Genomic DNA, 15,409 nt, shown 5'->3' with positions numbered 1-15,409 from the left:
CGTCGCTGTTGTTCTTTGAGCTCCAATAGTACACCTAATAGTGTGTGTGTTCCTCCCCAGACTCCGGATGGTGAGGAGAAGAGACCGGAGCAGTTCCAGCTATCTGACAAGCTTGGGGATGTGCTGCAACATCTCAGCCAGTGGAGAGACAATCTTCTCTTCAATGCTCTCCTGAAACAAGGCGCTCAGTCCAAATCCCTCAGCTACCCCAAAGAAATAGAGGTACTGTAGCCAAACTAGCAGACATTAGCAGACAATATTTGTTCCCAGACGTATACAGTTTTCTGTTAATTATAAACCTGTTTGTATGTGTATGTTCACCTTGTGTTGGTAGATGTGGGATGCCTTCCTGAGGGTAGAATGCTCTCTGCAGAGTGTGTCAGCCCAGTGGATGTCCAGCCTGGACAGAGACCTGAGGAAGAGGATCTCTAGGGTGAGTGTATAGGCCTAGAGACCAGGTCATACATTCAGGAAACCTAGGAGAGTTTTGAGATTTGATTAGCTGGACACAATTGGTCAGATTCACTCGGACACAAATCAAGCATAGTCCTGGACTAAGGAGCACATTCAATGTTCTTTATTGAGCATTATTTTTAGTCTAGGATTAGGCTCAATCTGTATCAGGGAAACCGTCTGTGTCATTCCTACTATGCGGTGCCTTTTCTGTCCCCAGGAAATATCACTTCTTATTTAAAGTAAAATGTAGATTCTAAAAGGCTTTAAATATAAGGTCAGGTGTCCTTTACCTTAACAACTCAAAAATATGGATCTTGAAAGGGAATTTTATGCATTTTGAAAATGTCCCCGGGTGTTATTTGTCAACTACTACGAGAATTATAAGCTATAATTTGTTTAAAATCTTTCATTATTTTTGAGTATTTTAGAGTCCAAAATATTTGGACTCGAGTCACAAATTTGATGACTTGAGACTTGACTTGATAGAAAATAAAATAACTTGCGACTTGGAGCAACAAGACTCGGAACTCGACTTGAGACTGATGACTTGAAATTATCTAGCCAGGTTTTGTAATGTTTTGGCACTCATTTTGTGGCACAGAGTTTATGTGGATTACTCTCCATGCAGCCAGAGACAGTAACCGCAGTATCTCCCTTGCAAAAAAAAGGTGCAACAGATTGGGTAGTGAAATGCACTCGGCACTCTGATTGGACCAACAAACTGTCAATCAACAGGTCGGATGGTGAGCTAGCGAACAATTGCTGATTTGCTGTACAGCAAAAGGATCGGGTGCAGCGCAAACGTCAAATTATAGGAACAGAGGATTGCTATAATGAATAAATATGCAGCTCAAAAAAAAATTGGTGATCAGGAATATTAACTGTTTACTTTGCAAGCTCATCGGCAATGGGGCAACAACTACTAGCATAGGCCTACTGGTATTTTGGTATGTAACAATTGCTTGAAGTTTATAATTTACTTATGAAGTTTGTATTCGGAATTTGCTGTTAAAATTTGTTATTACTTTGGCGAAGATGCACCATAGGCACAGCTCTTCACTTGCGCTCCCACCAGCGGAGAAAGCTTTTTTTCTCCTGTTGAAATGTTTGCTCTTGCTTTCACACGTTTAAATGCATAGGCCCTGTGTGGTAAATTTATATTCCATCTAATAATACAATAATTGCTAGCGTTTCATCATTTCATCCCGTACCGTTTATTGCAACACCTAGACATTTCTGTTTGATAGCCCTACCATTGGGGCAGCAGGTAACCTAGTGTTGGGCCAGTAACCGAAAGGTTGCTCGATCGAATCCCAGAGCTGGTAAAAATCTGTCCCTGAACAAGGCAGGTCGTCATTGTAAGTAAGAATTTGTTCTTAACTGACTTGCCTAGTTAAATAAATAAAGATTAAATAAAAAAATACCATACATTTTCAGTTTGGCAAACCATTTCTTACCCTCAGAGTGGGCGCAATGTTTATTGTGCACATGAATGTTCACAAGACTCATGAGGTAGAAGATCTGTTTAATTCAATGTATGGTTTCGCTCCTGGGTGGAAGGGTCTTTAGAGGTAGCCAATGAAGACCTTGCTAGATCTATCCCTGTACCAATGACACTCACACACACAGAGTTTTGTGTGTCCTATGAGCCAATGTATGCTTGATCCGAAAATGTGGTCGGAGGCGCCATATGGATGGTGTTACGGTGTAAGTGCAGCACCGCCAATGCAGACGGCTTTTAGAAATAGGCTACGTGGCCTGCACTCCATGGTTTGGAGTCAGAATGTTGAATAAGCTAAAATGATTGTTCCATCTATGCATGGTGTTGAAATATCATGAATAATCATTAAGTCTGATTAAGACGAATGAACTAATGTAACAATAGATGTGGAAATTGCCTTTTACATTGTAGAACCAGTTTATTGGTTGTAATTGCCAATTGGGTAATTGTATGGTCCTGGGGGCCAAGTGCTTATAATATTTAGGCCTAGCAGTTTGAGCTCCTGTTAGACAGATTCGATTTGGTTTCTCAAGGGGAACCAGGCTGTACAGTCTTGCCCTCTACCTGTGTCCATTCAGATAGGGCAGGTTAAGCCTGCTACAGAGACTATTTCATTTGGGCTATTGCCTGTGTATATTTGGTCCACCATATTATCCCTATTGTCCACCCTGTGGACAATAATGCAATAATGCAATAACTATAGGATTATGCACCTAAAACGGGCGGCAGTTAGCCTAGTGGTTAGAGCGTTGGGCCAGTAACTGAAAGGTTGCTGGATCGAATCCCCGAGCTGACAAGGTAAACATCTGTCATTTTGCCCCTGAGCAAGGCAGTTAACCCACTGTTCCCTGGTCTCCGAAGACGTGGATGTCGATTATGGCAGCCCCCTGCCCCTCTCTGATTCAGAGGGCTCCGGGTTAAATGTGGGAGACACATTTCAGTTGAATGCATTCAGTTGTACAACTGACTAGGTATCCCCCTTTCCCAATCTACTTGTATGATTTGGCTCTTTCACCATTGGATCACCAAGACCCGTAAATAAATCTACACTCTGAGCAAGTAAACCTGCCTTCTGCTGATTTCATGCCCTAATGACTGGTACAAGGTTCATATTTTACAATTACATAGGCTAGTCAAAATGTGTTGTAGACAAAATAATGAAATGGGATGTCTGGTAGCCTCAATAAATAGACAAAGATTTGTAGTTGAAAAAGTCCTTGCATGTAAAAAAAAATGTTTACTTGACTTGATAACTTGTGACTCGACTTGACTTGCTCTTAGAATGGACGACTTGAACTTGACTCGAGTCTTGACCCGATCTACTTGGGACTCGACTTGTTTGTGACTCGAATAATTATGACTTTGTCCCACCTCTGCTAATTTATATTCCTAGTTAAAAAAAGGTTTATTATTGTATTTAACATTTTTTGTGTACCTGATAACACTTTCCACCCAGTTAGTTTGTAGTAATTCTCCTTAGAAAACAGCCCCTTCCCACAATGACATCACCTTCAGGAAGTGTCATAATTTGTTTGGTGGGAAAACAATGGTGCAAAGCTAAGTAAATATAAACACTCGGTTTCATCTATTTTTCCATGTTTCATGATGCTAGTCTGTTTGTCTCAATCATACATTTCCACCCTGTTAGGCTAAATTATATAGAAAATGTATCACATTTTAAAATGTTAAAATATATTTAATATAGACGTTAAACCCTCTTCACGTGTTTCACAAAGCTATGTATTATTTAGACTCCAAATTTCCACCCTATTATCAAGCCTGTTAGGATAATGCAATAACTATGGGATTTAATTGTCTGAGCTTGACTAATATATTATTCTGAAAGTCAAACGTGTCCTTTTTTGGTAGAATACAAAGAAAATTACAAATATATACTCCCCCCCACATAGTATAAATAACCCAGCCCTATATCCCTCTGAGGTTTATCATTTTCTCTTTGCTCCACAGGCCAGTGATATGGACAAGGTGGTGGTGTGCTGCCTTGAGTCATCAATGGAGGCTATAGGGAAGAGCCATGCCACCATAAAGACCTGCTTTCAGGAACTGTGTTGCTCTGCCATCAAGAACATCTGTCAGGTTAGTGGCATCCATCTTAACAAAAGCTGACTGGAAGACAGTCAGAATTATCATTACTAGTGAGTGAGTGAGCCAGAAATTGAGTGAGAGAATAAGTGAGTGAGGGAGAAATTGAGTGAGTGAGTGAGCAAGCGAGCGAGTGAGTAAGTGAGTGGAATGAGTGTGAACATGATCATGATTGTTATTGATGAGTTATTTCTAATTTTCAGGATGGGAAAGAGGGGGACCTTATGCGAATGCTGTCCCCCCTGTCGAAGGTGCTCCCCCCCTCTGTCCTGTCTTCCATCGTGGTTGAGTCAGCGGCCCGGTTTCAGTACGACCCTGTTGGTCACCTGCTGGACCCCCAGTCTGCCCTCAACCACCTCCTGTCTCATGGTACACCTCCTGTCTCAATCAATCAGTCTGAATAGTCATAGTTACAATATGTCCACTAGTGTAATCTTATCTATTGATATGTACCAGAGGTATTGTAGCTTACTAGCTCACCATGGTTTATATCTGCAAATTGCTTACATATCTTAGTGTTTTTGACATGATTATGACAGCCTTATGATGGAGTGTTCAAGTAAGTTTTACCCTTATTTTTAGAGATCCTGCTTTAAATGTTTATGCAGGTAGCTGATGTTTATACTTACAGATACCTGACTCTTTTCCAGGGGACTGGAAAGTGATCCAGGTGGATGCTGAGGCTGGTGAGGTGATCAGAGGCTGTCAGAGTGCCCTGGCCTCCCTGGTAGAGGCTCTGTGTCTGGGTCATGTACCTGTGGGACATCTTCAGACCACCCTGAAACACAGAGAGCAGTTCAAACAGATCTACCGCCAGTGTAAGTGCCATCATATCTCTCAATACATGGACTTAGATGATGGTAATGGATTTCTCAAAGTTCAATGTTCTCAACATGTTACCTAACAGCCAACAATAGAAGAAAATAAAAATATCTCTCCATGAATGAAAATTATGTGCAAACATCACAAAATGATCTCTGCAGGTGCTAAGGTTTTGTCACTTTGTTCCACCTGGCATATTCTCCTGCTGGTATCATGTTTTAAAGTATGACCCAGACAGTGTTGAAAAAACAAGGCAAACAGCATGTCAAGGCAGGCAGGGGTCAATAATCCATAGAGGGTGTAAGGTACAGGACAGCAGGCGGGCTCATGGTCAGGTCAGGCAGAGGTCGGTATTCCAGAGTAGTGGGGCAAAGGTACAGGACGGCAGTAAGGGTCAGGAATGGTCAAAACCGGGAAACCAGAAAACAGGGACTATAGCAGGAGCAAGGGGAAAGCGCTTGTAGGTTTGAACAAACAAAACAAATAGGCACAGACAGACAGAAAACACAGGTATAAGTACCTAGGGGATAATGGGGAAGATGGACAACACCTGGAGGGGGGTGAAGACAAGCACAAGGACAGGTGAAACAGATAAGTGCGTGACAGCTGGTCTGGTCTTCCACAGATAAGAGGCCTGCTAAGCTGGAGAATGTTCCTGCTGATGCTGAGGTGATCCTGGCTCAAAGAGAGAAAGACCTCCAGGCCTTCTACCAGCAACACGAGCACGTGGACACACTCATCAAGATGATGGGCAAGGTCTCAGAGAACATCACAGGTGAGAAACTGAATGTCTCAGCAATAGAATGTAATAAGATACTGTACAGATGCAAAGTCACAGAGATGTAGTAAGTCATCTCAAAAGAAAAAAGTAATCAGAGAGAGAATGGTTGGCTAAGGTATTCTCTCAGCTATGATGTAGTACAGTATGATTCAACATGTTTATCTCTTTTCACCAGCTCCAGAGATCTCCACTCTGGAAGACCAACACAGAGCTGACCTCCAAACAGTGAGCCTGAACAGGCTGGTGGTGGTCCAGCCCTGCTGTATGGAGAAGGGGGATGAGCAGCAGACATCCCCAGGGCTGGTTCTGTGGTACAGCGCTAACCAAGGGGTTCTGGAGATGGCCAGGGAGATGCACGAGCTGGGTGACAGTAACCTGCTGCTTCGCTCCTGGGTGGACGGATCTTTAGAGGTAGCCAATGAAGACCTTACTAGACCTATCCCTGTACCAATGACCCTCAAACAGGTCTGCGACATAATCTGGAAACCCCGGTTGAGTGGCTTCTGTCAGCTAGGCCTTAGGATCGCTATGTCGCTTGCCACCTTTGAGGAGATCGACCAGGCACTGAACGCATCAGGGGACCAGGGAGAGGGGTTTCAGATGAGGAGGGAGCTGGGGCTGATGTCTGGGAGGCTGCAGGGGTACCAGGAACTGGAACAAGGCTGGGTGGAGGTCAGGCTGGGCCAGATCCAGGAGTATCGTCAGGTCCATCAGGCAGTAGCCTCGGCCAGTGTAGTCCTGAGGATCGCTGAGAGGATGGATCTTAGAGGAGACTTCAATGAGATCCACAGTCTCACCCAACTGGTAATAAAGCAGTCACTTTATCATAGAGGTTTCATAATGGTGTTGTTAATATGAAATAGTGTTGTTAATGTTTATGATTGCAATTTCTGCCAGAAGGTGTATACTACATTACCATTGTCTGATTTTCTCTATTCTATAACAGTTCTATACTTTGTAATTAATTGTGTCATGTAACATACAGGAGGATGACTCGTTCAAGAGGAGGGTCCTGGGGTCGCTCAGTGATGACCTCATCCGTGCCAAGCAGCAGCTGTCCATGGTCACCCCGCAGCACACTGCATGTCTAGAGGTGTTCCTAGACAGCCATACTCTGGTCAGCTGGGTCCAGGACCAACTCTGTAGTAAGACACTGGCCAACACTGTTGTCCAACACCACTGTCCATTTCAGCCATTATGGTTGGCCATTCAGCAATTATGGTTGAGATTGGCATTCAAAGGGGACTTAATCTAAGTTGAAAGTCTCTTCTTTTACTGTTTATTTTCATTGAACAGATATGAGTGACGTGAAAGTGTTTGTGGACCTGGCCTCCATCTCGGCTGGAGAGAATGACACAGAGATCGACCGAGTGGCCTGTTTCCATGATGCAGTGATGGGCTACAGTCCCTTGCTCTACTCTCTCTCCCCCGAGGCTGGGTTTGAGGAGTTCATGATCTCTGCTAGACAGGTGTGGGACACCCTACAAAGAGACAAGAGACTCCCTGCCAAATTGGTGATTACTTTCTCTCCATTCTTTGAATTCAATATTAAAGGTACTTTGTCCTGCTTTTGGTGAGACCTAAGGTGACTGTTCTGTAATCCTTGGGTGTGTATAGTAACCATGCCATGTTCACACTGATATACCGGTATGTGTATTCTAGAGAGACTCTAGTCGTTTGCTGGGCTGGCTGAAGGGACTGAGGGAGACCCATGGGTCTGTGGAGCAGTCCTCTTTCTCCCTGGCCTCAGCGATTAATGCACAGGGGGTGTACCACGTGGGCTGGTCTGAGACACACACAGACAGGGTGAGTGGAATGTCTCAAATGAGCACAGATCTGACATCAATCAACAAGGAACCATGAAATACACGTCTTCTTCTTCCTGTTTGTAGAGATGTCTGCAGAGCCTCCTGGTGGTCAGAGTGAGGAAGGACCATGAGGTGAAGAGCTATAACCTGGAGGAGCTACTGGAGCTGCAGAATAAGCTGATGCTCATGTCATCCAAAGGAGAGCATGGCAAGGAGCATGTCAACAGGTTCACCCAGGTCAGTTGATTTCAATGATGCCTTTACCATTGAGCCCTACTGTATCACAACAAGAAAATAACAATAGCAACATGACGGATTTGTTTTCTGGTCTGAAAAGTTAATGAAATATTTAAACTCCCTGTCGCTAGGTGTTTGAGGGAGTTCAGAGACTGGGCTGCATCCTCCTCCAAATGCAGTCTACTGGCAACATGCTTTTCCGGGAGTGTCGAGCCCAGGTACAGTGTAGCCAGGAGAAGCAGCCATGCATCCGGGTCACGTTCTCCTCCCTGCGGGGTAAAGAGATGGTGTACAGTGGGGAGGTGACAGAACATCTCCAGTCCCTATGTCGCTCCATGGAGACCTGCCATAAAGAATGGTGTGCTTTCATCAGCGAGAAACGTTCCCAATTCCACACGCTGAACCACTACACATCTGAGCAGGTGGTTTACCTGTGCAGGTGGATCTACAGCGTGTGTGAGAGGCAGGCCTGTGTTCCTCAACAGGTGTGGCACCTGCTGTCTCCCATTAAGGCTGGGTGCACGCTGAATGATGTCAGAGAGGCCTTCGCCATGGTAACAGAGGTGTTGTCAGGGACACTATCTGGCAATCCAGCAGTGTGGGAAAAGGATGATGAAGATGATTCTGGACGTTCTATGGACTTTAGATCAATTGGACACAACGTTGACAAAAGATGGTGGTACAATGACGAAAATATCGAGAGCAATGTTGAAGAAGTGGGGGATATGATTGAGTTCTCAGATACTGAGGAAGATGAGGTAAAAGAACTCTCATCTATGGCCCAGAGTGATGCAATGGAGGAGGAGACTGAGGAAGGTCTGGAGGACCTGTGGAGGCGATTTAAAGAGGACATGCCAAAGTACCTCATACAGCATGTAGACATCGCTACTCTGGCTCGCTTCCTCTCCTGCCTCTCAGAAATGAACCAACAGGATGTCAAGAGGAAGCTGCCTCCTGCACTCCAAGAAGGGAAGCCCAATCTCGTCCTCTGCCCAGCCACAGAGGTCCTGAGCACCACTCTGTCCTTCTACATGGAGAGCCCAGAGCAGCCTCTGCCGTCCACTGATGAAGTTCTGGTCTGCAGAGAGGACACCACAGAGGAACAGGTGGAGATCTTCCTCAGTCGAGCCCTGGGCCGGGGCGATGGTGCCGTAGGGAGCCAGCAGAAGATCTACACCCTGGTCAACCCAGGCCTGCTGGGGTACGACGTCAGTGTGGCCGTTGGGGAGCTATTCGAGGACCTGGAGAGAAGTGCGGGCCCCCATTACCGCCTGGTGATGACCAGCCCAGTGATGCACCAGCACAGATACGTGCCCTCTTTCTTCAGCAACCACAAAGTACAGGCAGGAGTGGGCATCACTGCAGAGAATGCCAGAAGATATCTCCGTCACCACTTTACTGTTCCGTTCCAACACAGCTCTGTCTCACTCATCTATCCAGACAAACTGTCCGTCTGGGTTATCTCGTCCACTCGCCCTGCAGTTGGTAAGGAAAATTATTGTAATATCTGTTACAAGAATGTACTTGTTTTATAAAAATATTTACCTTATACTATATAGTGTTCTGTTATTTTTTGCAATAGGGAAATCCCTTTATGTGGACCGACTGTTTGAGAAGTTCCCGCAGACTTCAACCAAGGCCCAGCATGTTAGGATCAGACTGATAGAGCCACGGGTTGATCTAGACTCATTCATACATACCCTGTCAGAGAGACTGGCACTGTTGAGAGAGCAGGACCCTGTGCTGCTTCACATTGACACTGCTGCGGTAGGTCTACAGGTGGAGGTCTACAGCTGTCTCTTTTCTGTGTAATGATCGTGTATAAGGATGCATCAAACTGTCACTATTTGTGCACATAAAATCATGGTAATACTTTGCAGAGAATCAATGAAGCCAATTCTGTTGAATTTCAGGTTAATGCCGGTCTAGAAGAGTTCCTGTTCCACTTATTGGTTCTGGGATGTTTGAGTGACAACAAGGGAATGCTTTGGAGAAGAAATGTAGCTCATCTGATAGCAGTTGAGGTTCTGAGACCATACCCAACCCTTCAGAACCAACCACACACTAAGGAGGTAGTACTCACGACTATTGCTATTAATACTACCCAGACCTCTTTTGGAATATGATTTTCGTGGGTCTCATCTGTTTCTATCCTTCCTCATATATGTAATGTGATCTTGTTTTTTCCATAGATGAGAGTTGGACTTCTTGACATTCTACCTACCATCCAATGCAGACCACCGAAGGAGGTGAAGAAGTTGTTGTTGACAAACCGGAGAACCTTGGACCCACTGATGGATGAGCAGGAGTTTGCCAGTGGAGGGATTCAGAGGCCTTATCAGTTCCTGAAACGATTCAACAGAAATGAGAACCTGGATCCATTTTATCACCGGGAAGGATCCAGAGAGGGGGATCCTATTGACTGTCTACATCATCTTCTGGCAAACTGTGGATTGAAAGATCCGTCATGGGCTGAGCTCAAAAACTTCACCTGGTTCCTAAATTTGCAGTTGAAAGACTGTGAGAAGTCAGTTTTCTGTGACCCAGACTTCCTTGCTGAACACCTGCGGGGTTTCAAGGGCTTCATCGTGAAATTCATGATCCGGATGGCACGGGATTTTGCTTCACCGTCTATGGACACTTCTGACCAGAGTCCCTCTCTGCTCCTTGATGACAACCAAGGAGATGACCTTCTGGCCCGTTTGACCATTCGTAAGCGGTGGGAACGCGAGTCTCATCCATACATTTTCTTCAATGCGGACCACTTCTCAATGTCATTCCTGGGCTTTCATGTGATGAGAAGTCCTGGCGGAAACACTCTCAATGCAGTTGATCCTCAGAGCCATGCAGTGTTGATGGGAGATGTGATGACTCATGAACTTCTACAGGGCCTTCAGCGGCAAGGGATCTCGCTCACTGAAGACTTTGACAGTTTGCCTAGAGCAGACAAGATCAAGAGGATTTCACGTGTTGTTGGTGCCAAGAAAGGGATGATGAAGGGGACATTTGATCCAGACCCGACCTATGAGCTCACTGCTGATAACGTGATGAAGATGCTAGCCATTCACATGAGGTTCCGTTGTGGAATCCCCGTCATCATCATGGGAGAGACCGGCTGTGGGAAGACCCGATTGGTCCGTTTCCTCTGTGATCTCCAGAGGGAAGACAGAGAGGTAGAAAACATGAAGCTGGTAAAAGTGCATGGAGGAACCACAGCTGAGATGATCTACAGAAAGGTGAGGGAGGCAGAGAGACAGGCAGATATCAACCTGAAAACACACAAACTGGACACTGTTTTGTTTTTCGACGAAGCCAACACCACGGAATCCATCTTTGCTATAAAAGAAGTTCTGTGTGACAGAACTGTGCAAGGACAGCCCCTGAAGGCGAATACTGGCCTAAAGATAATCGCTGCCTGCAACCCTTATCGGAGGCACTCTCCTGAAATGGTGGAACGCTTGGAACGTGCTGGGTTGGGATACAGAGTGAAGGCAGGAGAAACAGAAGACTGTCTTGGCAAAGTCCCTTTGAGGCAGCTAGTGTACCGGGTCCATCCACTGCCTCCTAGCATGGCTCCTTTGGTCTGGGACTTTGGCCAGTTGAGCAATTCCACTGAGCTCTCCTACATCAGACAGATTGTCCAGAAGCAAGCCAAGGATCATGATTTGCCTGTGGCGTGTGGCAATGTAATATCAGATGTGTTGGCAGCCTCTCAAAGGTACATGCGTAATCGAAAGAACGAGTGCAGTTTTGTGAGTCTGAGAGACGTGGAGAGGTCCATAAAGGTGCTAGTATGGTTTTACCACCATAGCAACGACCTGTTCCCTGATTCCAATGATTCCAGCGTTCAGAGGACTTTGAAGTGCCTGGCACTTGCAGTGGGAGTGTGCTACTACCCATCTCTGGTTTCAAAGAAGCAGTACTTATCAGCTATCAGTCAACACTTCCCAGAACCGCTGAACACCCCAGAATCACTGCAGCAGGTGATTACGTCATGTCAAGACTTCTTCCTCGAGAACATAGAGACAAGGGAGACAGTGGCCAAGAACATAGCGCTCAAAGAGAACGTGTTCCTCATGGTGGTCTGCATTGAGCTCAGGATTCCACTCTTTCTGGTTGGCAAACCAGGGAGCTCTAAGTCCCTGGCCAAGACTGTGGTTGCGGACGCCATGCAGGGCCAAGTGTCCCACTGTAGCCTCTTCCAGAAGCTCAAGCAGGTGCACATGGTCTCCTTCCAGTGCAGTCCTCACTCCAGCCCTGAGGGCATCATTGGAACTTTCAGGAACTGTGCCCGATTCCAGAAAGACAAAAACATGGATGAGTATGTGTCAGTGGTGGTGCTGGATGAGATTGGGTTAGCAGAAGACTCCCCACAGATGCCCTTGAAGACCCTTCATCCCCTCTTGGAGGATGGCTGCATTGACAATGACAGGCCAGACCCATACATGAAGGTTGGGTTTGTTGGGATCTCAAACTGGGCTCTGGACCCGGCAAAGATGAACAGGGGGATCTTTGTGTCTCGGTGGGATCCGAGTGAGGATGAGCTGGTGGAAACAGCCAAAGGGATCTGCTCATCCTCCATCCCAATTCTTCTGAAAATCAAACACCTCTTTCCGCTGTTAGCGAAGGCCTTTTTGAATATTTGTAAAGAGACAGCGAAGAACCAGTTCTTTGGTCTCAGAGACTATTACAGTCTGGTGAAAATGCTTTTTGCCACAGTCAAATGTTCAGAAAAAGAACCAAACGACAGAGAGTTGGCAGAAGCCATCTTGCGTAACTTCAGTGGACAACCTGAAGACTTTGATCCTGTCATTTTCTTCCAAGATGTCTCCCAGAACCTCAGAGACGTTCCCAGACCAAGTACTCTGCAAATGGTTGAACAAAATCTTGCCCGAGACAACAACCAAGAAAGCCGGTACCTCCTTCTTCTAACCACCAACAATGCAGCCCTCCATATCCTTCAGCAGCAAGTCTTTGCCATGGCAGACTATGCATCCCCTGAGATTGTGTTTGGCTCAGGCTTTCCCAAGGATCAGGAATATGCCCAGATATGCCGAAATGTGAACCGGGTGAAGACCTGCATGGAAACAGGCCGTACTGTCATCCTTCTGAACCTACAGAACCTCTATGAGAGCCTGTACGATGCCTTGAACCAGTACTATGTATATCTGAGTGGGCAGCAGTATGTGGATTTGGGGCTGGGGTCCCACAGGGTAAAGTGTCGTGTCCACAGGGACTTCAGGCTGGTGGTGATAGAGGACCAGATGAAGGTCTACACACAATTCCCGGTGCCACTCATCAACAGGCTGGAAAAACACAGGGTGGACAGAAGCACAGACCTGACTCCCTGGCAGCACAGGGTTCTGGCCAAACTCAAAGAGTGGGTGCAGGACTTCTCTGGCACTGCGGTGTCAGAAGATTTCCAACTGTCTGATGTTTTTGTTGGTTTCCATGGGGATGCCTGTGCCAGTGCTCTCTTGCAGGCCCTGGAGAGTAGGGAGCATCAGAGGGATCCGGCTGTGGATCAGCAACACAAGGATGAAGGAAATGAGCCTCTGGGGGATGTGGAAGCAAATGAGACAGGTGAGTACAGACAGAAAGAAGGGGCTGATCCTTGTGTTATGGATATGGATGCTGATGATGAAGAGAAGAAGAACATTTCAATGGATGAGGCTGAGGATGATGTTCTCATGGAGGTGGTAGATGATCAAGATGGAGAACCGGCATGCACACCTACCAATAGCGAAGTAGATGATGATTACATGGCAATGGATGCGGACAAAGATTATGTGGAGACGGGAAACAGTCAGTCTAAAGGGACAGATGAGGAAGAGGTCTTTGAATCAGCCAAGGGTTACCTGTTGAATTGTGCCACACCTGACTCAGTTCTAAGACTGAAGTACACAGACCTCGGAAATCAGGAGAAAGAGAGACTTCAGAAGATGTACTTTCATCATCAGCATAATCACTCACTAAGGGACTTCATGAAGAGCCACTTGTCATCAGAGAACTCCAGCAAGTTTATTGAAGTAAGTAGAGTAACATAAAATTAGTTGTGAACTTGTGAACCCAAATAATACCAGTACAGTTTATAGTACCAGTTTACTTCACCAACACTGTTTATTCTTCCATTTTGTAAGGTCACCACATTCTCCAGTTTGCTCACCAAATCTGACGTGCGAGGGTTGGCTCACGCTCTGGGCCTGCACACCCAAACTTTCCTCCTGCTGTCTCTTCACCAATTTGACACAGAGGTCTCCTTCTGCAGCAAGATACGGTACAACACCACTATATCTTAACACCACAAGTTATACACTTAGGTTTTTCTCTCTAGCTGTTTTCATCACTCTCACATTCTCTCTCCTTGACTGCTTTAGCGCCTTCCTACAAGATGCTGGTCCGTCCATCCGTATTCTGGTCGTTCAGATGGACATAGAGGACTCTCACTGCAGCGATGAGCTGATAGCATCAGCAAAGTACTTTTTTTGTATCTGATTTTGTTAGAGATGTTCTCAATTAGAGATCTTTTAACACTATGACCAATACTATGTTAAATGCTGGCCTCTTGTGGAAATTAGGTAAATTGCAAGAACACAGCCTGCCTTCAACACAACTCTTGGACGCTTGCCCTTTGCTGGCCCCAGTCAATTTGACAACAAGAGACGGTCCAATAAGAAGGCTGCACCATTAGAATGCAATTTTGTGTGGGCCAAATCATTTTTGGGGCATTTGTTTTTGTAACACTATCATTCCACTATTAATGTAGACATATTATGGACATTTTCTGAAATTACAATGCAAAAACATTTCATATACTGTTGCTCCTTTAAACAAAATTGGCAAATTATAATATTTGTTTAAAAGTTAATCTATGTGGTTAAAAATAGTGGGTCAATCCAGTGCTGAATAGATAGAGTTGTTGCAATCCCTCAGTGAAACTAACCTTATCACACTGTGTGTGTCCAGGTACTGCACTCTGAACTACCTGATAACACTGGAGTCAGATCAGTCCTGTTATGTGGTCTTCATCACCAAGCTGTCCCGCATTCAGAGTGGAGGATCTCAGTACATTGGCTTCCAAGGAGGTGAGTTACAGTTTCCAGTCTGGCAAGGCTAATGTACAGCGATGTGCTGTTGACTATTGCATATATCCATTAATATTTGTGTGTTTATGGTTTGTTTTGTTTCCAGGTGTCTGGCTTTCAGTGCACATTGATCACCTCAGGGACACAGAAGACATGAGCTTGAACTTGTCCGTTTTCTGCGGAATGCCAATCAGCAAGCTTATCCCACCTGCACAGTCAGGTATAGAGACCTGTGAGTCTGTTAATGCCCAAGCAGAGACGGCACACCTGCACAGTTTATCCCTGGTGAGGTCCTGCGTTCAGAAAGCAGTGGGTTTGCTGAGAGACCCCAATGACATGACCTCCAGGAGCATGCAGCGCATGAACATACTGCTGGGGCTTCTTGGAGAGAAACACGGAGAGATGGGAGGTAAATAGACAGTCCTTGACATTATTTTACTGCTCTTGAACCTCATTGCTCTTTATTGCTGTTTTTGATGTGATTCTCACATACAGCCATCATGTTACTAAAGTATACAAACACAGTGGGAAACTGTCTGAGTGTACTGCATATACTGTACTACATTGAAGTGAAAGGTTAGGGACAGATCTAAATTTACTGGGGGGGGGGGGGGCA

At 45.6% G+C, this 15,409-nt stretch overlaps 1 protein-coding gene across 6 annotated transcripts in view; it reads left to right on the top strand.

The window, feature by feature from the left end:
- The window catches only part of rnf213b (ring finger protein 213b), an 85,413-nt gene that overhangs the window by 5,439 nt on the left and 64,565 nt on the right, over window positions 1-15,409 (top strand). For all 6 annotated transcript variants that reach the window (XM_071393858.1, XM_071393861.1, XM_071393857.1 and 3 more), the window contains exons 12-30: window positions 61-222; window positions 335-433; window positions 3,926-4,054; window positions 4,264-4,429; window positions 4,711-4,878; window positions 5,508-5,657; window positions 5,839-6,467; window positions 6,649-6,808; window positions 6,960-7,177; window positions 7,326-7,469; window positions 7,556-7,708; window positions 7,840-9,193; window positions 9,291-9,475; window positions 9,622-9,780; window positions 9,901-13,737; window positions 13,849-13,985; window positions 14,086-14,184; window positions 14,675-14,793; window positions 14,900-15,202. In XM_071393858.1, coding sequence (XP_071249959.1) covers window positions 61-222; window positions 335-433; window positions 3,926-4,054; window positions 4,264-4,429; window positions 4,711-4,878; window positions 5,508-5,657; window positions 5,839-6,467; window positions 6,649-6,808; window positions 6,960-7,177; window positions 7,326-7,469; window positions 7,556-7,708; window positions 7,840-9,193; window positions 9,291-9,475; window positions 9,622-9,780; window positions 9,901-13,737; window positions 13,849-13,985; window positions 14,086-14,184; window positions 14,675-14,793; window positions 14,900-15,202 — 8,371 coding nt within the window. The remainder of the gene's footprint in view (window positions 1-60; window positions 223-334; window positions 434-3,925; window positions 4,055-4,263; window positions 4,430-4,710; window positions 4,879-5,507; window positions 5,658-5,838; window positions 6,468-6,648; window positions 6,809-6,959; window positions 7,178-7,325; window positions 7,470-7,555; window positions 7,709-7,839; window positions 9,194-9,290; window positions 9,476-9,621; window positions 9,781-9,900; window positions 13,738-13,848; window positions 13,986-14,085; window positions 14,185-14,674; window positions 14,794-14,899; window positions 15,203-15,409) is intronic.

This window comes from Salvelinus alpinus, chromosome 3 (assembly GCF_045679555.1).
Source record: "Salvelinus alpinus chromosome 3, SLU_Salpinus.1, whole genome shotgun sequence".
Taxonomy (NCBI): domain Eukaryota; kingdom Metazoa; phylum Chordata; class Actinopteri; order Salmoniformes; family Salmonidae; genus Salvelinus; species Salvelinus alpinus.
Note: the sequence above shows the minus strand (reverse complement) of the source record. Positions and strands in the feature narration are given on the sequence as shown.